This window comes from Anomaloglossus baeobatrachus, chromosome 4 (genome assembly GCF_048569485.1).
Source record: "Anomaloglossus baeobatrachus isolate aAnoBae1 chromosome 4, aAnoBae1.hap1, whole genome shotgun sequence".
Lineage (NCBI taxonomy): Eukaryota > Metazoa > Chordata > Amphibia > Anura > Aromobatidae > Anomaloglossus > Anomaloglossus baeobatrachus.
Window position 1 is genome coordinate 75,805,744 of NC_134356.1, and position 27,652 is coordinate 75,833,395.

Here is a 27,652-nt window from a genome sequence, read left to right on the forward strand (position 1 = left end):
TGCAGCTTCTAGGTGGTCCTATACTATCTACGTAAGTACCATCTCCAGCTATTGACAATTGTTGTGGACACGAGGGAAGTTTTTAGGGGTCCAGTGACTCACTTCAGCTACTGTGACAGTACCATCTGCTACCATGGAACTACATATCCCAGCTGGGTCCTCTGCAACATATGGCACTTCACCTTACCCGTGGGTCACCGCATTAGCACTAACCAACCCTTATTATTGTGGGGTCTATTAAGTGTGGATATTTTTGGGGGTGTCTGTTTTCCTTGATGAAAGGTCTACTGTATCTGTCCTGCTGTATTGTATCCTATTTACATATATAACTGTAGCTGCTGAAACACTTTGTTTTTACGGAACTGTAACTAGGACTCATTTTTGGAGTAGGGTTTATATTTAAAGCATACTTCCAAAATCCTGAAAAATTGTGTCGGGGTTTATTTACAGGTTAGGTCTTATTTTCAGGGAAACAGGGTACTTAGACTAAGATAATTCATATATTTCTAATAATAATTGATTTATTATCTTAATAATTAACTTAAAATGTATTATAGTTATTTCATAGAAGTGTAAAGGCCACTTTACACACAGCGACATCGCTAGCGATGTTGCTGGTAAAAGCACTCGCCCCCGTCGGTTGTGCGTCATGGGCAAATCGCTGCCCGTGGCGCACAACATCGCTAACACCCGTCACACATACTTAGCTTCCTAGCGACGTTGCTGTGGCCGGCGAACCACCTCCTTTCTAAGGGGGCGGCTCGTGCAGCGCCACAGCGGCATCACTATGCGGCCGCCCAATGAAAACGGAGGGGCGGAGATGAGCGACCGGAACATCCCGCCCACCTCCTTCCTTCTTCATTGCTGACGGCCGCAGGTACGATATTGTTCCTCATTCCTGTGGTATCACACATAGCGATGTGCGCTGCACGCAGGAACGACGAACAACCTGCGTCCTGCAACAGCAACGATATTTGGGATTAGAGCGACGTGTCAACAAGCAATGATAAGGTGAGTAATTTTGATCGTTAGCGGTCGTTGGTGCATTTCACAGGAAGCAACAATGCTAATGAGGCCGGATGAGCTTCACGAATTCCATGACCCCAATGACATCTCGTTAGCGATGTCGTTGCGTGTAAAGCCCCCTTGATTCCTGCTGTGACAGAACTGGGAATCAATTTCTTATTAGGTCCTCCGTTGTGCATTTTACAGTGCTGCTTTATGCGTATACTTGTACAAGATAGTATAACTTTAGGAGGTCACCACATTGATGTCATTATTATGATAGCTCTGTTATTACATTTACTTAACACCTTCAAAGTGATTTACAAACCGAAATGATGAACTGATACAAATACCATATATTATACGAATATCCCGTAAAATAAACAAAGACTATGAGATAAGCAACCGTTTTTTAGCTAACAAGAAATTTTGCAAGAACGTCATGCTTTTATCTAAGAGGTTTAATCTGCATATCATAAAAAGAAGTTGTGAAAATGATAACAGAAAAATTAGTCTGAATTAAAGATGATGTTTAATACATACCTGTATTTCAACGGCTGAAGAGTTCTTTAAAGTTGCGCTCCCAATTCCAGAATCGTCAGCATCTATTAGACTGTCCACAGGAACATTGTGTTGAGGTTGAACAAAAGCAAATTCCCGTTCACTCGGATCCAGAGTTACACAAACATCATAGGAATATGGCAGAGGTAATGTTCCAGGGTTAAATTGTGAAATAAATCTGGGATCCACCTGTGGATATAGACTTGTGCTCAGGGAGCCAAATGCAGATGACTTAGACTCTTTGTATTTGGAGACAACTGCAATAATCACGGTCAATATGAAGAAAAAAGAAATCAGTGCCAAGGCGATTACCAAATAGAATTGTAGGTTGGACTGAGATTCCTCCTTATTAGACTGACTGCTCAGCTCAGGAAGAACCTGATGAAAATGATCAGCAATCACCATGGTCAGAGTGACTGAAGCTGAGCGGGAGGGAATCCCATTGTCTTTTACTAGAACCACAATTCCATGTTTCATGATGTCCTTTTCATGAAATCCACGTGATGTCCTGATCTCTCCTGTGTGCTGGTCAATGGTGAAGAGTGATGGTTCTGAAGATTGTAGAAAGTAAGATAACCAGGCATTGTGTCCAGAGTCAGCGTCCACTGCCACCACCTTAGATACTAAGGAGCCTTGTTCAGATGTCCAAGGAACCATCTCAAATGTTGAGCTATCAACCTCTGGTGATGGGTACAGAATGACTGGTGAATTATCATTCTGGTCTACTATACATATTCTTAGTGTTGTGCTGCTGTTCAGAGATGGAGATCCATTGTCTCTGGCGATGATTAAGATATAAAATTCTTTATTCTTTTCATAATCAAATGATCTTTGAGCATAAATGACCCCAGTTACTGGATTTAAGGAGATGTAAGAAGACAGGGGTTCTTCTTCATCATTTCTAGTCATTATAGAATATGTTATTTTAGCATTGTCCTCCCTGTCCAGATCTCTTGCTTGTATACTGAATATTGAGGCTCCTGGTAAATTATTTTCTATTATGAATGTGGTATATGTCACTTTTTCAAATACTGGAGCATTGTCATTGACATCTGATACTTCAAGCCTAATCACTTTTATAGAGGTCATTTCAGGAGATCCTTTATCAGATGCTTGTATTGTGATGTTGTAGGATGATATTTTTTCTCTATCTAAACTATTTTTTGTAACAATTTTGTAAAAATTTCCAGTTGATGATATTAGGGCAAAAGGCAAATCTCCTGTTATTATACATTGAACTTCCCCATTTTCTCCTGAGTCAGGATCATGAACTTGAATAAGTGCCACCATAGTGCCAGGGGGAGAATCCTCTGGAATAAGATCTGATGATGAGGTTATTGATATCTCAGGAGCATTGTCATTTTCATCTGTTATTTCTATTAGAACCTTAGCATGAGCAGCGAGGCCTCCTCCATCTTTGGCTTGTACAGAAATGTCATAAAATGTATTGAGTTCATAATCTAATATTCCTTTTATTTTAATTTCACCATTATTAGAATTTATAGCAAAAGTTTCATGTATGATATTTGCAGTAGTTCTAATAGAATAAGTGATCTGTGCATTGACTCCTTCATCTTCATCACTTGCACTGACCTGCAGAATTGTAGAATTCATCGGTATATTTTCTCTGACACTTACTTTATATACATCCTGTGTAAATACTGGAACATTATCATTGATATCAGTGATGATGATATTGATCAGCGCAGTGCCTGTCTGTACAGGATTTCCCCCATCAGAAGCTGTGAGAATGAGTTCATGCTTGTTCTGCGTCTCTCGGTCTAGAGATTTCTTTAGTATCAGCTCTGGAAATACACTGCCATCAGTGCTGACCTTCTCCCCAAGAGCAAAATACTGGTTCTCACTGAGTCTGTAGCTGATCATAGAATTAACACCGACATCAAGATCCTCTGCATTCTGTAATGAAAATTTTGCTCCTGGGGAGGTATACTCACTCATTTCCAATGTTAATATGTCATGGTGAAATATAGGAGGATTATCATTTATATCCTGAATATCAATCTTAACATTTAAGATATTTAAAGGATTTTCCACCACAGCATCAAATGTAAGGACACAATCAGCTGCGGCTCTGCACAATGTCTCCCTGTCTATCCTATCAGCAATGTACAGGTTTCCATTATCCAGATTTATATTAAAATATTTCTCAGAGATTTTAGACACAATACGTAATTTCCTTCTGGAGAGATCCTTAACATTTAATTCAAGATCCTTTGCTAAATTCCCTACAATAGAACCTTTTCTTAATTCTTCATTAATGGAATAATGAATATGACCAGAGACTGAATGACACAGCCAGGAGAATAAGAAGGGAAATATTACTTGCCATCTGAGTCCTTGCACTGATTGTCCTTCCTGTAGTTGTAATCCAGCCATCCTTCTTCTCCCCAGAAATAAAATGGTGAAATTCCTTGTTATATGTATAATCCAGCAGAAAATAATCCGTCTTCTCTATGAGTCCTGTACCCGGCACATCCCAGTGTGAAATGCTGTGTGTTTCTTCTTGCAGTTGAACACTGTCTGCATCATGGAGGCGATTCTAGATTTGCAGAATATTTTCTTTATTGGTGAACAGCGGCGCTCTGAGGCGAATATGGGGAACTGCAGCGTCAGTGACAAGTTCATAACTAAAAGTCATGGTCTTTCTCATTTATGATTCTTTTACTTATACTAGAAGTTTATTGTTTTTTTTAAGAGTAGATAATTCTAACACACCAGTATATATTTTTTTTGTTAGAAATGTAAATATAGGAATTAAAGAAGGATTTAAAGTACAAAAACAGAATAAAGTACTATAAAACCCATTATATTGTTATTCCAATTTCTGCTCTAGATATCAAGTTAAACATTTGTTCCCATTCCTTTTTAAGCCCTTTTATTTTTTGACATATGCACCGCAATTTAGTTAACTGAGGCGTAAAAAAAATATCTTCAGTTTTTCAGTATGTGCTTGGGATATATATATATATATATATATATATATATATATATATGGAAAATGAAGGTTACAACGCTTTCCTATGCAGCATGGCAATGCAAGAACTGGTATACTTTCTCTGGAAATATATGCCATGGGGCAGGTACAGGCTTGGTGTTAACATATCCTATCACTAACAGTTTGGTAAAGATATTATTGTAACACAAGCCCAATGAAATTAATTGTGTCTTTATTTTGTTCATAGTCCATGATGTAAAGTTCTCCGGCTATTCTGAAAATTAATTTATTGAATCTGCATTATATTAAAAAGTAACACAAGTCACAAGTAAATGTAATTACCAATATTAACACTATAGGTAAAATAATCTAAGAAGAAATTATTATTACATGTTCAAACCATGGGTACATGTTATAATTCATCTAGCATTACTTATACTAGAAGCATAGAGATGTTTAGATAGGGCTACTAAAATTTTGGTATTGAAGTGTAACTGTCATTTCAAGATTACTTTCAGCACAATGTCCCTCTCCACGGAATCTTGAGTCTTTTTAGCATCAATTCTTATCTCTCACACTAACTGGAAAATGATTATTCACTAAAAAAACCTTTTACTTATTAATTGTGAATGAAAAATGTTAGTCCAGAAGGAGAAAGAAGCAAGTTTCTTTAATAAGATACACAATAATTGATGAGTGTTGGCAACCTTGAAATTGTTCCAGAAAATGAAGTGTGTCTCCCAGAAACTTATTGCAATTGCACATTTTGTCATACACATATTTATTTCCTTTGTGTGTATTGGACCAACACAAAAAAAGAGAAATAAAGGCAAATTGGACATAATTTCATACAAAACCACTAAATTGTTGGTAACTTTCTAATATTGTGGGTAAACAACTCTGTTACAAGCATGTGATGCTTATTCAAACTCACTTTTGGCAAGTAATAGGAGTGGGCAATATGAAAATCACACCCGAAACCAGATAAAAAGGGGAGACGTTGACTTAATCTTTGCATTGTGTATCTGTGTGTGCCACACTAAGCATGGAGAACAGAAAGAGAAGACTGTTTGAGGACTTGAGAACCAAAATTGTTAACAAATATCAATGCTCTCAAGGTTACAAGTCCACTTCCAGAGATCTGGATGTTCCTTTGTCCTTTGTAAACAATGCACAACATAATCAAGAAGTTTACAACCCATGCCACTGCACCTAATCTGCATAAACGTGGACAGTAGAGAAAATTAATGAAAGATTGCACCGTAGGATAGTCAAGATGGTGAATAAGCAGCCCCAATCAAGTTCCAAAGAAATTCAAGCTGTCTTGCAGGCTCAGAGTGTATCATTGTCAGTGCTATCTGTCTATATTAGAATGAAATAAAACACTTTGGCAGGAAACCCAGGAGGACCCCACTGGTGACACAAAGACATAAAAAGCTAGACCGTAGTTTGCCAAAATATATGTGAGTAAACCAAAAGCTTTCTGGGAAAGCATCTTATGAACAGATGAAACCAAGATAGAGCTTTTTGGTTTTTGGTTACTGAAAATGGAATGAGACCTACGAAGTAAAGAACACAGTACATACAGTCAAATATGGTGAAGGGTCAAAGATGTTTTGGGGTTGTTAAGCTGCCACTGGCACTGGGTTGCCTTGACTATGTGCAAGACATAATGCAATCTGAAGATTACCAAAATATTTTGGATCTCAATGTAGTAATTCTGACTTATCTCTGCACTTACATGAATTCACAAAGCTTTCACACGTTGAACAAATGTTTGATCTATTGTCAGACATTTTGAATCAATGGATTTGAGTATATTTGTTACCCAGCCACCCAACTACATACATGTACCTACAGATTCAGCCTTGTTCTCTTCACCTCACGCACTTTTGTTCTATTAATTTATATTTTGTGTGCATGCAATTTAAAAATACTTTTGTATTAAAAATACTTAGACCTTAAAAGATTCAAAGAAGTCGATCCAGCATGGTGCATTTGTTAAAAATAAAAGTCCCTTATTGAAAAACCATTAAAAAGTCCATTATGTCATGCTAGGAGGACGCGTTTCGGACGGGTTGTCCTTACTCAGTCACTGAGTAAGGACAACCCGTCCGAAACGCGTCCTCCTAGCATGACATAATGGACTTTTTAATGGTTTTTCAATAAAGGACTTTTATTTTTAATCAAATTCACTGTGCTGGATCGACTTCTTTGAATCTTGGATACTAAGGGAGCGGGCTGACTCCAAATGGATCCCTGCATGGTGAAATGATGGTCTCCTAAAACAAAGAGGTGAGCTGGACACACCCTTGTATATGCTTCTGTTCAAGTCTTATTAGACCTTAAAAGAGTATTCTCAAGTTGTCTCCTTGGCAACTCAGAGCAATGCAGTCTTCTAATTCCCTGGTTGCTTAGGAAGGTGGGGGGAAGCAATCTCCTTGAATGACAATTCTGATTTAAGCGGTCCACTCTGCTGACAAACATTAATGGTCTGTCAGTACTTGGTCTGACTTTACACTGTTTTTATGAAATTTTTGATATCGAGATAATAAGGCATTTTGAACATGCACACTATGCAGGAAAGTGAGAGCTGCTCTAGAATGCTACCAGTGCTGGCAGCCAGATAATGTGATTATTCAGGACTGATAAGAGCACTGTAAGTAGCTGAGAGGTAGAAGGTGGGAGGTGAGCAGCTAGGTGCTGTATAGAAATCAGAGGGCTGACTAAGATGTTAGGAGTTAACTCCTCAGTCTGTAATATAATTGGAATACGCACTTGTTCAGGTTCTGGTGGCCCAGCTCCACTGAAACAAGCTGTACATTATGAAAAATAAAAGTGTTTACAGCAGAAGGATGACAGCAGATAGAAAAAGCCATTCAATTGCAAACTTGATTATTTTCATGCTGTCTAAGTACTTAAATAAGTTTTATGTCATGAGAATATTCCTTTAGTTATAAAAATTGATAGCCTTTTGCTTATAGCAACCAGATTGCAGTAAATAGTTTGAAACAGATTTTATTGCAAGCAAAACAACCTCATCCTCTATGATCTTAGGATAATCCTACATATGGATCCCTGATAAAAGATTTTAGCATAATGTTACTTTGTGAACAAGAGGAACATACCATATTGTACATAAAACGGCCGAACAGAATAAAAAAACATGGTCAATTCCTGCCTAAAAAGACATTTCCACAGGCTGCGTTATTGCATTTCTGATCAATTAGCTTATTTTGTTGGTAATATCCATGGATGGGTTGCCATTGTTTCTGAAAGAAAGTGTCTATGTTTTCTAGACCGTGAGTAGCCGATTGAATAAGAGGTCAATTAAGTGTATTAAAAGAGTTTTCTCTTGAATAAAGTTAATTTTAATCAATAGTTATTGGAACAATAATAAGTTTCACAATTGGATTTGTTTAAAATAATTCCTGTGCTGTGAGATAATGTTATAATTGTACCTCTGCTATGTACTGTGCAATGGCCGTGTCTGACCGTACAGGGACATGGTCTGATCATACCACATCTCCTGGGCCGGGGAAGAAGTAAAAAAGTATACAGACATTACAGCATGGGATTAAAAGCTATTCTTTCTTTGATGTAAAACGTTTTTTAAAATCAGGCAGGAAAATGTTTTACATCACAAAAAGAATCAGCTGTGAACCCATGATGTGATGTCTGTATATTCTCTTTTGCTTCCTCCCCTTGCCCAGGAGATGTGGTATGATCAGACCATGTCCCTGTACGGTCAGACACGGCCATTACACAGTACACAGCAGGGACACATATATAAGATTATATCAGCACAGGAACATTTTTTTTTTAAACACATCCAATTATGAAATTATTCCAAGATCTATTGATTTGAATAGAAACTTAAAATTAACTATTTGTGGTGAAAACTCCTTTAACTCTGTGTTGACCTCATGTTTACCAACCCAAAAGAATATGTTTTTTGTCCATGATTACTATTTGTGACATTTGGAACTTTTCCTACACAAGTTTCTGGATGACTCATTAGTTACATAGTTACATAGTTACATAGTTACTAAGGTTGAAAAAAGACCTAGGTCCATCTAGTTCAACCTTCCTCCACCAGTTCTACATTTAAGTAGATTACATTAGAGTACATTAGAGTAGAGTTAAAAATCATAATCTTTTAGTATAGTATATTCTTTTAAATTTTGATTTCCAAGTGGCTCATGACTTAGTAGGCTTCAACGGCGACCTAATAGAATTTAGAAACATTTCCAAAACAACCTTGTGCTTAAAGCAGAGAAGCTTCTCACCTGATCACTAATTTCGCAAAGTTAATGCACACTATGACATCCCTTCCCCATAGGCATTGGAGAGCCATATAACAAATCCTGGTCTAAAGTGAGACTTGATTTCTCCAGTTTGTGACATATCACACAAGTCTACAAAACAGGTATTATGACAAAAATTCTTGCTGTCGCAGTAATGATAGCATTCATAATCAAAACTTCATGTTGTTCTATTCAAAATATTACTAAATTATTTTTAAATTTAATTAACTTTAATATATTTTACAATCCATCAGTATACTAGGGCCAATAGCACATACCATATGTAAAATCCTCAGAAATGTTAATATATCTATAATCTACAAAGAGAAAATACTGAAATGTACTGATAAGTTTGTGAATTACATCATTCATCATCATTACCAAATTAAATCATCATTACATATCAAGTTCCTTAATAGAAATAAGATCCTTGCACATATATTTTAGTATATCTAATAGAAGAAGACATATAATAGACATAGCAGAAGAAGAGTGGAAGGAGTGCAAAAATAAAATCTGCTAGATTATCAATGGTATTGAATACATACCTGTGTTTCTGGTAAGGAAGAGTTCTTTAAAGTTTCACTTCCCATCCCCGAGTCATCAGCATCTATTAGACTGTCCACAGGAACATTGTGTTGAGGTTTGAGGAAAGCAAATTCATTCTCACTTGGGTCCAGAGTTACACAAACATCATAGGAATATGGCAGAGGTAATGTCCCAGGGTTAAATTGTGAAATAAATCTGGGATCCATTGGTGGATATAGATTTGTACTCAAGGACCCAAACGAAGATGACTTAGACTCTTTAAACTTGGAGACAACTGCAATAATCACAGTCAGCATAAAGAAAAAGGAAATCAGTGCCAAGGCGATCACCAAGTAGAATTGTAGATTGGACTGAGATTCCTCCTTATTAGACTGACTGCTCAGCTCAGGAAGGACCTGATGAAAATGATCAGCAATCACCATGGTCAGAGTGACTGAAGCTGAGCGGGAGGGAATCCCATTGTCTTTTACTAGAACAACAATTCCATGTTTCATGATGTCTTTTTCATGAAATCCACGTGATGTCCTGATCTCTCCTGTGTGATGGTCAATGGTGAAGAGTGATGGCTCTGAAGATTGTAGAAAGTAAGACAACCAGGCATTGTGTCCAGAGTCAGCATCCACTGCCACCACCTTAGATACTAAAGAGCCTTGTTCAGAGGTCCAAGGAACCATCTCAAATGATGAGCTATCAACTTCTGGTGATGGGTACAAGATGACTGGTGAATTATCATTCTGGTCTACTATACATATTCTTAGTGTTGTGCTGCTGTTCAGAGATGGAGATCCATTGTCTCTGGCAATGATTTGGATGTTAAATTCTTTGTGCTTTTCATAATCAAATGACCTCTGAGCATAAATGACCCCAGTTACTGGATTCATTGAGATATAGGAAGACAGAGAATCTTCTTCATCACTTGTAGTCATTACTGAATATGTTATTTTAGCATTCTTTTCACTGTCCAGATCTCTTGCTTGAATATTAAGTATTGAAGCTCCTGGTGAATTATTTTCTGGTATAAATGCAGTGTAAATTACTTTCTCAAACACCGGAGCATTGTCATTGACATCTGATAAACCAACCCTAATAACTTTTCTAGAAGTCATTTCTGGAGACCCTTTATCAGAGGCTTGTATTGTGATGTTGTAGGATGATATCTTTTCTCTATCTAGATAATTTTTTGTGACAATTTTATAAAAATTACTTGGGGACGATATTAACTCAAAGGGCAAATTCCCTGTTATTATACACCGAACCTCCCCATTTTCTCCTGAGTCACGGTCATGAGCTTTAATCAGCGCCACCACAGTACCAGGGGGAGAATCCTCCAGAATAAGATCTGAGGATGAAGTTATAGATATCTCAGGAGCATTGTCATTTTCATCTATTATTTCTAATAATACTTTAGCATGAGCAGCGAGGCCTCCTCCATCTTTGGCTTGTACAATAATGTCATAATATTTATTGCCTTCATAATCTATTTGTCCTTTTATTTTTATTTCACCGTTATTTGGATTAATGGTAAAAGTTTCAAAAATATTTTTTTCTATGTTGCTAAATGAGTAAGTGATCTGTGCATTGACACCTTCATCTTCATCACTTGCACTGACCTGCAGAATTGTAGAATTCACCGGTATATTTTCTCTGACACTTACTTTATACACATCCTGTGTAAATACTGGAGAATTATCATTGAAGTCAGTGATGATGATATTGATCAGGGCAGTGCCTGTCTGTACAGGATTTCCCCCATCAGAAGCTGTGAGAATGAGTTCATGCTTGTTCTGTGTCTCTCGGTCTAGAGCTTTCTCTAGTATCAGCTCTGGAAATACACTGCCATCAGTGCTGACCTTCTCTCCAAGAGCAAAATACTGGTTCTCACTGAGTCTGTAGCTGATCAGAGAATTAACACCGACATCCAGATCTTGTGCATTAAGTAAAAGAAATTTTCTTCCTGGAGAGGATGATTCACTCATTTCTAATGTCAATGTTTCATGAAGAAATGTAGGAGGATTATCATTTATATCCTGAATATCAATCTGAACACTAAAAACATTTAGTGGATTTTCCACCACAGCATCAAATGTAAGGGCACAATCAGCTGCAGCTCTGCACAATGTCTCCCTGTCTATCCTATCAGCAATGTACAGGTTTCCATTGTTAGGATTTATACTAAAATATTTCTCAGACAGGTCAGACACAATGCTTAATTTCCTTCTGGAGAGATCCTTAATATTTAATTCAAGATCCTTTGCTAAATTCCCTACAATAGAACCTTTTCTTAATTCTTCATTAATGGAATAATGAATCTGACCAGAGACTGAATGACACAGCCAGGAGAATAAGAAGGGAAATATTACTTGCCATCTGAGTCCTTGCACTGATTGTCCTTCCCTCAGTTGTAATCCAGCCATCCTCCTTCTTATATTTATAATCCAGCAGAATTAAAAGCAGAAAATAATCTGTCTTCTCTATGAGTCCTGTACCCGGCACATCCCAGTGTGAAATGCTGTGTATTTCTTCTTGCAGTTGAACACTGTCTGCATCATGGAGGCGATTCTGGATTTGCAGAATATTTTCTTTATTGGTGAACAGCGGCGCTCTGAGGCGAATGTGGGGAACTGCGGCGTCAGTGACAAACATTCTCTATTTTTCTTCTATAATATTTATTCTTTAAATTTGTTTAGTCTAGAAGTTGTTTTTTTAAGTTCAGAATTCTATAAGGACATCCAATATTATTATTTTTTTGCTACATTTTTATAAATAGGGTGTACAGCATAATTTTAAAAAAAATAAAATTCTAGAGTGCAATGAAACATCTATTAATTGCTGATGCAATCTGTAGTCTGGAGTTCAAACTAAAACTGTGATCAGCTTTATTTATTTGGCATATACACCGCAAATTTGTCTCATTGAGGGAAAAAAGGATATCAGCCTATGTGTGGAATACCATTTTTACCATGAAGTGCTATAAGTATTGTTTTTCTCTTTAGATATAATTTCTGTCTTATAGAAGGCTCAGATCAACATCAAACATTAATATTTCCATTGCCTAGCTAAACAATCAATAGGTAAACCATAAGATTTTACATCTATTCTGTAATTTTACTGCAGATTTACTCATCTTCTTTAACAACATGTGATTGATTTGGAAATTAATGGTTTTTAAACTGTTATTAAATATTGGAACCATGATCAGATATTTTGGATAAGTGAATTTGGATCTCTTGGTTGTTCAGTCATCCATCAATACACATATAAATACAGATTCTAACTTCTTTTTTTCCCTCATCCCTTTCCCCCTTATCTTTACTTCTTGTATGTATGCATCTTAAAATTGTGTATATATAAGTATGGTGTATAAAATGGTGTATATGTCTTGTATGCTAAGATACTTTAAAATAAAAATACTTAAACTTATTATCAAAATTGATAGTCTATTGCCCATATCAGCCAGAGTGCAGTAAGTTCTTAAAAATAGAACCTCATCTTATACGATCTTAAAATAATGGACAATTAGATCCCTGTTAAAAGATGATAATACAATTAGAATAAAGTAAAAATATTTGTGAGACTCTCTATCATGCAAGTAGTCTGTTGCCTCCAGAACAAATCTCTCCAAAACTTCCACAACCTTCCATCATCCCCAGCTCCTCTTCTAGTTAGAAGGCCTTTCAAGATATCATCATTTTTGAGAGCCTACTAACCATATTCATAGAACTGGTCTGGCAGCAATGGACTACCTGTTACGAATCGGCGGTGCCATAGCAACAAGCAGCCTGCTGCGGTCCCTGTTGCACCCAGGTGCCGGCTGCCATTTTTGGTCGTGTCTCGAGTTGTCCAGCTGGCTGCTTCTTCCCCCATGTCTAAGTGTGGAGCAGTGGCTAGTGCACATGCGCACGCCAATTTACCCCAGCCAGAGCCTAAGTCCAGTGTTTCGCCTAGTGAGCATGCTCAGCCTGATAGTGCCTTTTCTGAGGCTAAGTCCTTGGTTCAGGCTACTAAGCATGCTCCTACACTTAGTGCGAAAAGTCTCTTTGCACAGGTACTTGGACATCATGCCGTGTCTGAGTCCTGTGTTGTGCCTACTGAGCATGCTCAGGCAGATAGTCTGATTTCCGAGACTGTTGTTCAGGCTACTGAGCATGCTCAGGCACTTAGTGCATCAGAGGCTAGGTCCGGTAAGGACCTCACTGAGCATGTCCGTGAGGTGGCAGGCTCTGATAGGCCAACACACATCAGGTGTCCTGATGATGTGGCCACTCCAGACTGGCTCGCGGAGGCCCACCCCTATGACACGGCACCTCACCATTGGTCATCAGACGATGACTGGTGAAGTGTTTGGGGCATGGCTGCCATGAGGTCATCAATGACGTGGCGGTTCCGGATAGGCCGCTGGTGACGTTGCTGATGACATGGAACTCTGCTATTGGACCTTGGTGGTTCCACCCCGGGTTTGGGGTTTACCCAGGTTATAAAAGGGGCTGACAACTACATGGAGGTGTGCAGTCTTCACTTAGGGGCACTTTGCACACTGCGACATCGCAGGTGCGATGTCGGTGGGGTCAAATTGAAAATGACGCACTTCCGGCATCGCATGCGACATCGCAGTGTGTAAAGGCTGGATGATACGATTAACGAGCGCAAAAGCGTCGTAATCGTATCATCGGTGCAGCGTCGGCGTAATCCATGATTACGCTGACGCGACGGTCCGATGTTGTTCCTCGCTCCTGCGGCATCACACATCGCTGTGTGTGAAGTCGCAGGAGCGAGGAACGTCTCCTACCGGCCTCACTGCGGCTTCCGTAGGATGTGCGGAAGGAAGGAGGTGGGCAGGATGTTTACATCCTGCTCATCTCCGCCCCTCCGCTCTGATTGGCTGCCTGCCGTGTGACGTCGCAGTGACGCCGCACGACCCGCCCCCTTAACAAGGAGGCGGGTCGCCGGCCACAGGGACGTCGCACGGCAGGTGAGTGTGTGTGTGAAGCTGGCGTAGCGATAACTTTCGCTACGCCAGCTATCACCACATATCGCTGCTGCGACGGGGGCGGGGACTATCGCACTCGGCATCGCAGCATCGGGCTGCGATGTCGTAGTGTGCAAAGCCCGCCTTAGAGTTCATGGTGGCATAAGCTTTGTTGGAAGTGGTAGGTAGGGCTCTTTTTAGGAAACCACCATAACCACCATATTAAGTGACCCTTTAAGTCAATATCCAGCTCTTGACATGTTTAAAGATATGATAAGGGAAATACCAAGGCCTCACTGATGAGGGGAAATACCCCGAAACAGCTGTCTGTGGATGGATACCTGGCCTCGGTATTTCCCTTGTCATATCTTTAAACTCGTCAAGAGCTGGATATTGACTAAATATGGTGGTTATGGTGGTCTCCTAAAAAGAGCCACTCCTTGGCTAGGTCCTCCCCAGAGGGATATCTGGCTATTTTCCATGTTGAGACTCCTAACAGAGGCTCCACAGACCCTTCTGATTTGCATACTCCCCAGGGGGCAATGCACCTAGGATTTCACTGTGTTGAGTGCCTTTTCTGGCTGCCGGCAGTGTTTTCTCTGGCTGGTCTCCCTGAGATCAGTGTTTGTTTTGTCTTGCTGGTCTACTAGGCATTGCTCCCATCTGGCCAAAATCCTACTCCACACTGATGAGGAGCAATACCCCAAAACAGCTGTCTGTGAATGGATACCTGGCGTTTGTATTTAGCTTGTCATATCTTTAAACTCGTCAAGAGCTGGATATTGACTAAAACAGACACTTAATATGGTGGTTATGGTGGTCTCCTAAAAAGAGCCACTCCTTGGCTAGGTCCTTCCCGAAGGGATATCCAGCTATTATCCATGTGAAGACTCCTAACAGAGGCTCCACGGACCCTTTTGATTTGAAAAGTTCTTGCTATGGCAGTAATGATAACATTCATTATCAAAGCTTCCTGTTGTTCCAATCAAAATATAACTAAATGATTTTTTAATGTAGTTAACCTTAATGTATTTTATAATCCATCATTATGAATGAGGGAGAATAACACATACAATATGTAAAATCCTCAGAAATGTTAACGTGTAAAATCTACAGTGAAAAAATGGTGAAATATACTAATAAGTCTGTGAATTACATCTTCATCACCAAATTAAATCATCATTACATATCAAGTTCCTTAATAGAAATAAAATCTTTGCACGTACATTTTATTATATCTAATAGAAAAATGGTCTTGTTAAAGAAGAGATATAATAGACATAGCAGAAGAAGAGTGGAAGGAGTGCAAAAATAAAATGTTCTAGATTATCAATGGTATTGAATACATACCTGTGTTTCTAGTAAGGCAGAGTTCTTTAAAGTTTCACTTCCCATCCCCGAGTCATCGGCATCTATTAGACTGTCAACAGGAACATTGTGTTGAGGTTTGAGGAAAGCAAATTCATTCTCACTTGGGTCCAGAGTTACACAAACATCATAGGAATATGGCAGAGGTAATGTTCCAGGGTTAAATTGTGAAATAAATCTGGGATCCATTGGTGGGTATAGATTTGTACTCAGGGAACCAAATGAAGATGACTTAGAATCTTTACACTTGGAGACAACTGCAATAATCACAGTCAGCATAAAGAAAAAGGAAATCAGTGCCAAGGCGGTCACCAAGTAGAATTGTAGGTTGGACTGAGATTCCTCCTTATTAGACTGACTGCTCAGCTCAGGAAGGACCTGATGAAAATGATCAGCAATCACCATGGTCAGAGTGACTGAAGCTGAGCGGGAGGGAATCCCATTGTCTTTTACTAGAACAACAATTCCATGTTTCATGATGTCTTTTTCATGAAATCCACGTGATGTCCTGATCTCTCCTGTGTGATGGTCAATGGTAAAGAGTGATAGTTCTGAAGATTGTAGAAAGTAAGACAACCAGGCATTGTGTCCAGAGTCAGCGTCCACTGCCACCACCTTAGATACTAAAGAGCCTTGTTCAGAGGTCCAAGGAACCATCTCAAATGTTGAGCTATCAACCTCTGGTGATGGGTACAGGATGACTGGTGAATTATCATTCTGGTCTACTATACATATTCTTAGTGTTGTGCTGCTGTTCAGGGATGGAGATCCATTGTCTCTGGCGATAATGTGGATGTTAAATTCTTTATGCTTTTCATAATCAAATGACCTCTGAGCAAAAATGACCCCGGTTACTGGATTCATTGAGATATAGGAAGACAGAGAATCTTCTTCATCACTTGTAGTCATTATTGAATATGTTATTTTAGCATTCTTTTCACTGTCCAGATCTCTTGCTTGCATACTAAATATTGAAGCTCCTGGTGAATTATTTTCTGGTATAAATGCAGTGTAAATTACTTTCTCAAACAATGGAGCATTGTCATTGACATCTGATACATCAAGCCTAATAACTTTTATAGAAGTCTTTTCTGGAGACCCCTTATCAGATGCTTGTATTGTGATGTTGTAGGATAATATCTTTTCTCTATCTAGATAATTTTTTGTGACAATTTTATAAAAATTACTTGGGGATGATATTAACTCAAAGGGCAAATTCCCTGTTATTATACACCGAACCTCCCCATTTTCTCCTGAGTCACGGTCATGAGCTTTGATCAGCGCCACGACAGTACCAGGGGGAGAATCCTCCAGAATAAGACCTGATGATGAGGTTATAGATATCTCAGGAGCATTGTCATTCTCATCTGTTATTTCTAATAATACTTTAGCATGAGCAGCGAGGCCTCCTCCATCTTTGGCTTCTACTGAAATGTCATAATGTTTATTCACTTCATAATCTATTTGTCCTTGTATTCTTATTTCACCATTGTTGGGATTAATAGTGAAAGTTTCATAAATGTTTTTTTCTGTGTTGCTGAATGAGTAGGTGATCTGTGCATTGACTCCTTCATCTTCATCACTTGCGCTGACCTGCAGAATTGTAGAATTCACCGGTATATTTTCTCTGACACTTACTTTATATACATCCTGTGTAAATACTGGAGAATTATCATTGATGTCATTGATGATGATATTGATCAGGGCAGTGCCTGTCTGTACAGGATTTCCCCCATCAGAAGCTGTGAGAATGAGTTCATGCTTGTTCTGTGTCTCTCGGTCTAGAGGTTTCTCTAGTATCAGCTCTGGAAATACACTGCCATCAGTGCTGACCTTCTCTCCAAGAGCAAAATACTGGTTCTCACTGAGTCTGTAGCTGATCAGAGAATTAACACCGACATCCAGATCTTCTGCTTTTTGCAAAATAAATTTTCTTCCTGGAGAGGATAATTCACTCATTTCTAATTTCAATGTTTCATGAAGAAATGTAGGAGGATTATCATTTATATCCTGAATATCAATCTTTAAACTGAAGACATTCAGTGGATTTTCCACCACAGCATCAAATGTAAGGACACAATCAGCTGCAGCTCTGCACAATGTCTCCCTGTCTATCCTATCAGCAATGTACAGGTTTCCATTATCCAGATTTACACTGAAATATTTCTGAGACACATCAGATACAATACGTAATTTCCTTCTAGAGAGATCTTTAACATCCAATTCAAGATCCTTTGCTAAATTTCCTACAATAGAACCTTTTCTTAATTCTTCATTAATGGAATAATGAATCTGAGCAGAGACTGAATGACACAGCCAGGAGAATAAGAAGGAAAATATTACTTGCCATCTGAGTCCTTGCACTGATTGTCCTTCCTGCAGTTGTAATCCAGCCATCCTTTTTCTCACCACAAATAAAATGGTGAAATTCCTTGTTATATGTATAATCCAGCAGAAAATAATCCGTCTTCTCTATGAGTCCTGCACCCGGCACATCCCAGTGTGAAATGCTGTGTATTTCTTCTTGCAGTTGAACACTGTCTGCATCATGGAGGCGATTCTGGATTTACAGAATATTTTCTTTATTGGTGAACAGCGGCGCTCTGAGGCGAATATGGGGAATTGCAGCATCAGTGAGTTAAATAGATTTTCTTTTTCTCTTCTCTAATATTTTTCTTTTAATCAATTCTGGCTAGAAGTTTTAGGTATTTTAGAAGTTCAGAATTCTATAAGGTTATGCAATATTATTATTTTTTTTCTATATATTTATATACAGGGTACACAGCATGATTTTAGGAAAATAAAATATAATCTAAAGTGCAATGAAAGTCTATTATTTGCTAATGCAATCTTCAGTCTAGAGTTCAAATTTAAACTTTGTTCATCAGTTTTATCAGTTTTATTTATTTACATGCACACAGCAATTTTTCTGACAGAGAGAAAAAAGGATTTCAGCCTATGTGCTGGAATACCATTGTTTTTACTATGTAGAAATGCGCAGTCTGCAGCTCTTTTTACACAGTAAGGCCATGTGCCCATGGGCGCTCGTACCTGCGGATGTATCCGCAGGTACGGCCGCATGTTTCCCGCAGCTGCCCGCCGGCATCCGCAGCTATTTTTAGCTGCGAGTTTCCAGCAGAATAGCTGCGGGAAACATGCGGACTTTCACGCAAATTACCTGCGGACGTCCCGGCCTCTATCTCCATACCGGAGGGCCGGGATCTCCGCAAGTAAATCCGCATGAATAATTGAGATGCAGTTAGGTGCGGCTGAGGGATCTCCGCAGGAGATTCCGCAGCCGCACTTTCCGCAGCGTGGACACAGACACTCCCCATGTCCCATAGGGTAACATGGGGAGTGCCTGTACATGCTAGAACCTGTGGATTTATCTGGAAAATCCAGAAAAATCCGCAGGGTTTCCGCGGCAAACTCCGCAGCAAAAAGCTCCCGTGGGCACATGGCCTTAAGCATTGCAAGAACTGCTATGTCTTGCTGTTCTCTGTACATGTAATATATGTCTCACTGAAGGCTCAGATCATCATCTATCATTACTATTTCCATTGCCCAGCTGGACTGTCGTTAGGTAAACCATATGTTTTTACATCTATTTTGTAATTTGTAGTCTGATTTACTGATCTTCTTTAACAACATGTTACAGATTTGAATGTACATAGTTTTTAAACTGTTACCAAATATTAGAACCATAGTCATACAGTTTGGATAAATGGATTTGAATCCATTGGTTACTCAGTCACCTGACATTACACATATAAATACAGATTCTAACGTCTTTTCTACTCATTCCTTCTCTCCACATCTTTACATCTTTTATGTACAGTACAGACCAAAAGTTTGGACACACCTTCTCATTCAAAGAGTTTTCTTTATTTTCATGACTCTGAAAATTGTAGATTCACATTGAGGGCATCAAAACTATGAATTAAAACATGTGGAATGAAATACTTAACAAAAAAGTGTGAAACAACTGAAAATATGTCTTGTATTCTAGGTTCTTCAAAGTAACCACCTTTTGCTTTGATTACTGCTTTGCACACTCTTGGCATTCTCTTGATGCGCTTCAAAAGGTAGTCTTCCAACAGTCTTGAAGGAGAAGGTGTGTCCAAACTTTTAGTCTGTGCTGTATGCATCTTAAAATGGTGTAAAAAAAGTATGGTGTATAAAATAGTGTATATGTCTAATATGCTAAGATACTTTAAAATAGAAATACTTATCCAAATTATTGGTCTATTGGTCTATTGCCCATATCAGACAGAGTACAGTAAGTACGTACTTGAATGTAGATTTTATTACTAACAAAACAACCTCATCTTATATTGTGTGTGACTGGGTCTTTACACAGAGCAGAGTCATACTATCAGCACTTGGTTGTTATGGCTGTTTAAACACTTGAATGGCCCTTTCAAACACTGACAGTGGCAATCATCATGGACGAACAATGGGTTGTCATTGCAGCCAGGCAGAAGCTGAAGGCCCCAATCAATACTATCATGGTTTTCTTGTGAAGCTTAAGCACAAGCTGGGCTGCATAGGAGACCATAGTTTTGACTATATACTTCAAAACAGAAGTATTGCAGTCTACAGTACAAGTGATCAAACAAACACAGGTTTGCGTGCCCTATGGGACTACAGTGTACAATAAATAAAGTTTTTAAAAACTTTTTTTCCCTATATTTTTAAGTACATCATATGGTAAAATGAATGGTTACAATTAAAACTACAAATCATCCTACAATAAACAAGCCATCATTTGGCAATGACATGGAAAAATAAAAAGGTTATGGCTATTTCTATAACTTAAAAAAAGCAATAATTATACAGAAAATACTAGTGCTTGCTCCTTGGTGGATTTACATTGCCTGAAGAGTATTATTGCCATGCACTGGACAGGTGAGCTAAATGAGCTCTATTTCTGCTTACAAATGTAGCCATTCTTAAAATGACTATGAGGATATAATGCTGAAAGGTATGCAGGTGTAACAGGCCACAGTATACCCACAGTCCAGAATATACCTGTGGTTAAAGTGGCCTGGTCTAGATTATACCTTGCGGTGTAAATTGGCTTAGGCCAAAATATACTCCTCAGGCGATATTATGCTCCATCAGTAGAACTGAGTGATCTACATAAAAAAATGCTTATTTTGTCAACATTTTATTGGGGATTCAGCTTTGTTTGGTACGTTAGGTGAGAAAGCTATCTGACCTAAATCTTAAAATTCTAAACACATAGACTTATATTACTTCAACCAGAAAAGCTTGACTGTCATAGAGAGCAGAGAGAAACATGCATGACAAGTTACAATACATGACATTAATTATGCACTGATGGGACAGTGCCATCTACTGTCAGTTCAATTTAAGCACTGTACTATTTTACACCCGCTGGTACAGAGTTTATTCCCCGGGGTGTACTGTCTCCTGGACAAGACTATACCTGAGTTCCAAGTTAGATGGGTATATTCTGGCCTGGAGAGGTATACCTTGGCCTAGGCTGTTTTATACCCTGGTGTATGGTTTGACCTAGAACAGATAATCCCTGGGGTATAATCTGGCTTGGGCCAAACTATACCAGGGCCTAATCTGGGAAGGGGTTAATTTGCCCTGCTACACCAACAAAGAAGTGAGTAATTCGATACATAACAATACTCATTCACTGGCTTTGTTATATTTAGATAACTTTCTGCATTTTGTGTATTAGTTTAAGAATGGTTCCATCCATATACAATAATATTTCTGTCCATGGTCAATGGTAGTGACAGTTGGAGCTTTGTCTTCACAAATTCCTAGATGGCTCATGATATTGCAGTCTAATATTAGATTTTTTTAGTATTTTAAATAAAGAGATTTCCAAGTAGTTACATGACAGAGTTGCTCTACAATGAAGACCAGCTTAAGCTTCCACAGTGGCCTTCTTTCCAAGAGTCATTTTCTAGATAACAAATCCTTGGCTCTGAATTGTAATAACAATGTAAAGAAAACAATTTGTATAAATTAAAAGGTACTATATGTTTTTTTTTTTAAAAAGGAATGAACTATGCTATCATATGTGCATTACATTGATGACTTGTAGAATTCATGTATTCTTTACAAATCTACAAACTTCCTGAGTACATATGGCTCTTCTCTATACTAATCTACAAAAATAAGCAAATTAAATATATTTTACTTAATAAATGTTCCATTATAGTGTGAATATAGAATGTCCTGGCTGATTCAATTTGCATCTTCATTAAATCAGCATAACTAAAGCCTGCTTTACACATTGCAATTTCGCATACGATATCGTATGCGATTTGCAACGCCCCCATCGTATGTGCGGCACGTTCAATTTGTTGAACGTGCCGCACATACGATTAACCCCCGTCACACGTACTTACCCATCCATACGACCTCGATGTGGGCGGCGAACGTCCACTTCCTGGAGTGGGAGGGACGTTCGGCGTCACATCGACGTCACGCGGCAGCCGGCCAATAGAAGCGGAGGGGCGGAGCTGAGCAGGACGTAAACATCCCACCCACCTCCTTCCTTCCGCATTGTGGGCCGGGAGCCGCAGAACGCTGGTAAGAGCTGTTCATCATTCCCGGGGTGTCACACACTGCGATGTGCGCTACCCCGGGTACGATGAACAACCTGACGTTCAATCCATGAGGAATGAACGACGTGCGTGCGATGAACATTTTATCGTTCAATCGCAATCGCACACACTACAATGTAACTTACAATGCCGGATGTGCGTCACTTACGACGTGACCCCGCCGACACATTGTAAGATATATTGCAGTGTATAAATCGGGCTTTAGAATACTTGAGTAGGATCATGTGTCCCTGTCTTAAGCTTCAAAGAAGAAGTAGAGTCACGGACTTGATCATGTGATTTAAGCGAAGCCTTCACAGTACCAAGAATTGTTGACTTTTCAAATTCTCCATATCAAATTTTATTGGATGTTTTGTCAGTATTACTGTACTCAGTTGGAAAACTTTTCTATGGTATCATAAAGTAATTGATAACTCAATTTCTTTTCATTGCCCAATTTCAATTGCAAGCAGCAGAATTGGAACCTTGGATTCCCCTGGGATTTGAATTTGTAAACTAGAAGAACCTGCGAGTTGTGAGTTTAAGAGATATATAAAGTTGAATAAAATCTGGGCCCCTTGTTTTCTCTTAAAAAAAACCCAATCTAAGGTATTTCTTGCACAGGGTAAAAAAATATAAGAGACTTTAGATCTCCTTAAAAAATATGTAAATTACTCACATAGCATGCTTTATCAGGTGCAATAGCAGAGGTAAAGACAATCTAGAAAAGAACTTTAACACCTCAAATGTTTAGTTTTTAAGGCACAGTACAGTCATGGTATAGCTACTTTATTAATGATAGAGAGTCCTTTCATCCCCACTTACTCTCCTTTTATGCCTTCTTATCCTTCCTGCTTTTTTACTTTATTTCTCATTATAATCAACCTTATATTGTTTAATTTTTCTGATTTAATGGAAGACAGAAGTTTGGTTTTATTTCATATGTTATCAATGAAAGAGCATTGGGTCATCTAAGAAGATTTACCACTCACGCTCAGAGACTTTTACATTTACAGTTCTCTGTTAACACTCAATTTATTAGGGAGGCTGCAATCCTAATTTATTGCATAGTTTAATGTGATCAATTTGATTGATATTATGTTTCATACTATTTTTAATTACCCAGACTTTGTACAATGTGTATATTCATATTTTTGTTCATTCTGTTTAATAATTCTGAAAACATCAATAAGGAGAATTTAAAAAGAAAGTTAGCAGATCAAGGCTCCCGATTAGTCTCTACAAGTCTCCAGAATCCAACAAAATGTAAATGGATGACAGCATTCTCCAGAATCAAGTGTCTTCATTCAAAGTTCAATATAAAACAATAAGAAAGTGTGTGTTTAATCCTGTTACTTTATTGTTATATGATATGGAAATTTAGAGAATTCTGATGCCCCTTTTACAAATTAGTAATGTAATTGTTATTAGGTTTCCAATGCAAATCACTGATTTGTTACACAAGATAACTTAGTAGGAGAAGGAAAAATGCTCTGCATGTAAACATGTGCACCCCAGGAATTAAATATACCAATAAGCCTTAAAATATGAAACTTTATTAAGTGCCAAACACAACAACCAAGGTTAAAAACATTTCAAATGGGTCACCTAGCCTCCATCCCCAGCCTGTGACTAACCTCCTTACAGCCTTCTGCCCTTGTTAAGGGTAACAGCAATCTCTGCATGCCCTAATCTGGGAGTTCCTACCTTGGGTATAGTGTTTCCTGACCCTGGGCTGTCACTGCCCTCTCTACCACACCACACTATAGGTTGTTCATACTACTTTGTAGTGGATTGGGTTCCCCTATTCAGGGTGATTTATTTCATAACTATCGTGATATTCCATTATTATATGGTGGTTATTTGAGGCCATTATCATCTCCCTTGTGAGACATATATGTATATATGTGTTTTCTGCTGCTACATTTTGTTATTTATCGCTGTAGGGGTTTATACTGTATAATTGTATTGTCCATTGTGGCTATTACTTATGGCAACTATGTCCTACATTGAGGCTTTTGGGGGCTTTTTTATGTCATTTTAAATGTTTTTAACCCTGTTTGTTGTTTTTGGCACTTAATAAAGTTTCATATTTTAAGGCTTATTGGTATATCTAATTTCTGGTGTGCACTTGTTTACATGCAGAGCTTTTTTCCTTCTCCTTATATGTATTTACTTGTCTGCATGATGTGGCACCCGTGATTATTATTGATAGTATTTTGGTGCACCCCATTTCAAATTCACAAGATAACTTAGAACACAAACTGAACACCTGAAGCTATGTGGTACCAACAATCATATCACAAATGTTTCCTTCTTCAGCAAATAAGAACCTCTAGTAAATCTGGTAAATTTAGTTTACTTTAGATTACTTTCTCATGGGTACTAGTCTGAAATACCTTATAACAAATCCTTGTCAAAAGTAAGGATGGAATTCTTTTCATTTGTCTATACAACAGACGGCATGGCAAAATGTCTTACTTAAACAATAATGACAGTATTCAATTCATAATTACAACTTGTTGTTTCATCTGAAATATTGCTAAATTATTATTACAATTAGTTAACATCAAAGTAGCTGTAAATCCAACTTTATGAACGGATGCCATTAACATATATCATGTAGAATCCATGAAGATTTTAACATGGCTACATTTAACAAGTAGAAAATACTGAAATATGTTTGTGAATTTCATCATCATCAACATCATCATCATCATCATCATCAAACTGAATCTTTGCTCCTTATAACAAAAAAGTAAATCCCTTTCATGTACATTTTATTATATCTTCAGAAAAATTGTTTCTGGAAAAGAAGACATTTACTATACAAAACAGAATATAGATGAAAACTGTAGTCTTGATAAAAACATACCTGTGTTTCTGCTAATGAAGCGTTCTTTAAAGTTTGACTTTCCATCCCTGAGTCATCGGCATCTATTAGACTGTCCACAGGAACATTGTTTTGAGGCTTAAGGAAAGCAAATTCCCGCTCACTTGGATCCAGAGTTACACAAACATCATAGGAATATGGCAGAGGTAATGTCCCAGTGTTGAACTGTGAAATAAACCTGGGATCTATCTGTGGATATAGACTTGTACTCATGGATCCAAATAAAGCTGAAGATTTGGAATCTTTGTATTTGGAGACAACTGCAATAACCACAGTCAACATGAAGAAAAAAGAAATCAGTGCCAAAGCGATAACTAAGTAGAATTGTAGATTGGACTGAGATTCCTCCTTATTAGACTGACTGCTCAGCTCAGGAAGGACTTGAAGAAAATGATCAGCAATCACCATGGTCAGAGTGACTGAAGCTGAGCGGGAGGGAATCCCATTGTCTTTTACTAGAACCACAATTCCATGTTTCATGATGTCTTTTTCATGAAATCCACGTGATGTCCTGATCTCTCCTGTGTGTTGGTCAATGGTGAATAGTGATGGTTCTGAAGATTGTAAGAAGTAAGACAACCAGGCATTGTGTCCAGAGTCAGCGTCCACTGCCACCACCTTAGATACTAAAGAGCCTTGTTCAGAGGTCCAAGGAACCATCTCAAATGTTGAGCTATCAACCTCTGGTGATGGGTACAGAATGACTGGTGAATTATCATTCTGGTCTACTATAGATATTCTTAGTGTTGTGCTGCTGTTCAGAGATGGAGATCCATTGTCTCTGGCGATGATTTGGATATTAAATTCATTATTCTTCTCATAATCAAATGACCTTTGAGCATAAATGACCCCAGTTACTGGATTCATGGAGATATAGAGAGACAGAGGATCTTCTTCATTACTGCTAGTCAATATAGAATATGTTATCTTTGCATTGTCATCACTGTCTAGATCTCTTGCTTGAATACTAAATATTGAAGCTCCTGGAGAATTATTTTCTGGAATAAATGTAGTGTAACTTATTTTCTCAAACATTGGAGCATTGTCATTGACATCTGATACATCAAGCCTAATAACTTTTCTAGAAATCATTTCCGGAGACCCTTTATCAGAGGCTTGTATTGTGATGTTGTAGGATGATATCTTTTCTCTATCTAGACTATTTTTTGTAACAATTTTATAAAAATTACCTGATGATAATATTAACTCAAATGGTAAATTCCCTGTTATTATACATTGAACCTCACCATTTTCTTCTGAGTCAGGATCATGAACTTGTATCAGTGCCACCACAGTACCAGGGGGAGAATCCTCCGGAATAAGATCTGATGATGAGGTTATAGATATCTCAGGAGAATTGTCATTTTCATCTGTTATTTCTATTAAAACCTTAGTATGAGCAGCGAGGCCTCCTCCATCTTTGGCTTCTACAGAAATATCATAATATTTATTGACTTCATAATCTATTAATCCTTTTATTTTTATTTCCCCATTATTTGGATTTATACTAAAACTTTCAAAAATTCTCATGTCTGCATTGCTAAATGAGTAAGTGATCTGTGCATTGACTCCTTCATCTTCATCACTTGCACTGACCTGCAAAATTGTAGAATTCACCGGTATATTTTCTCTGACACTTACTTTATACACATCCTGTGTAAATACTGGAGAATTATCATTGAAGTCAGTGATGATGATATTGATCAGGGCAGTGCCTGTTTGTACAGGATTTCCCCCATCAGAAGCTGTGAGAATGAGTTCATGCTTGTTCTGTGTCTCTCGGTCTAGAGGTTTCTCTAGTATCAGCTCTGGAAATACACTGCCATCAGTGCTGACCTTCTCTCCAAGAGCAAAATACTGGTTCTCACTGAGTCTGTAGCTGATCAGAGAATTAACACCGACATCAAGATCTTGTGCTTTCTGTAAAATAAACCTTCTTCCTGGGGAGGATAATTCACTCATTTCTAATGTCAAAATGTCATGTAGAAATGTAGGAGGATTATCATTTATATCCTGAATATCAATCTTAACATTGAAAATATTTATTGGATTTTCCACCACAGCATCAAATGTAAGGACACAATCAGCTGCAGCTCTGCACAATGTCTCCCTGTCTATCCTACCAGCAATGTACAGGTTTCCATTATCCTGGTTTATACTGAAATATTTTTCTGAGATTTTAGACACAATACGTAATTTCCTTCTGGAGAGATCCTTAACATTTAATTCAAGATCCTTTGCTAAATTTCCTACAATAGAACCTTTTCTTAATTCTTCATTAATGGAATAATGAATCTGACCAGAGACTGAATGACACAGCCAGGAGAATAAGAAGGGAAATATTACTTGCCATCTGAGTCCTTGCACTGATTGTCCTTCCTGCAGTTGTAATCCAGCCATCCTCCTTCTTATATTTATAATCCAGCAGAATTAAAAGCAGAAAATAATCCGTCT

General features: G+C 38.1%; 2 protein-coding genes across 2 annotated transcripts in view; both read right to left on the reverse strand.

Annotated features, from left to right (window-relative positions):
• The window catches only part of LOC142302311 (protocadherin Fat 4-like), a 48,444-nt gene extending 39,240 nt beyond the window's left edge, over positions 1 to 9,204 (reverse strand). Inside the window, exons 1-2 of the mRNA XM_075343376.1 lie at positions 9,108 to 9,204; positions 1,549 to 3,869 (exon numbers count right to left, since the gene is read on the reverse strand). Of these exons, the coding sequence (XP_075199491.1) occupies positions 1,549 to 3,869; positions 9,108 to 9,204 (2,418 nt within the window). The remainder of the gene's footprint in view (positions 1 to 1,548; positions 3,870 to 9,107) is intronic.
• A 68-nt stretch (positions 9,205 to 9,272) lies between these two features.
• LOC142302312 (protocadherin Fat 4-like) overlaps positions 9,273 to 27,652 on the reverse strand; it is a 32,065-nt gene continuing 13,685 nt past the window's right edge. Inside the window, exons 4-8 of the mRNA XM_075343377.1 lie at positions 25,181 to 27,493; positions 21,831 to 21,864; positions 15,695 to 18,015; positions 9,378 to 11,405; positions 9,273 to 9,281 (exon numbers count right to left, since the gene is read on the reverse strand). Of these exons, the coding sequence (XP_075199492.1) occupies positions 9,273 to 9,281; positions 9,378 to 11,405; positions 15,695 to 18,015; positions 21,831 to 21,864; positions 25,181 to 27,493 (6,705 nt within the window). The remainder of the gene's footprint in view (positions 9,282 to 9,377; positions 11,406 to 15,694; positions 18,016 to 21,830; positions 21,865 to 25,180; positions 27,494 to 27,652) is intronic.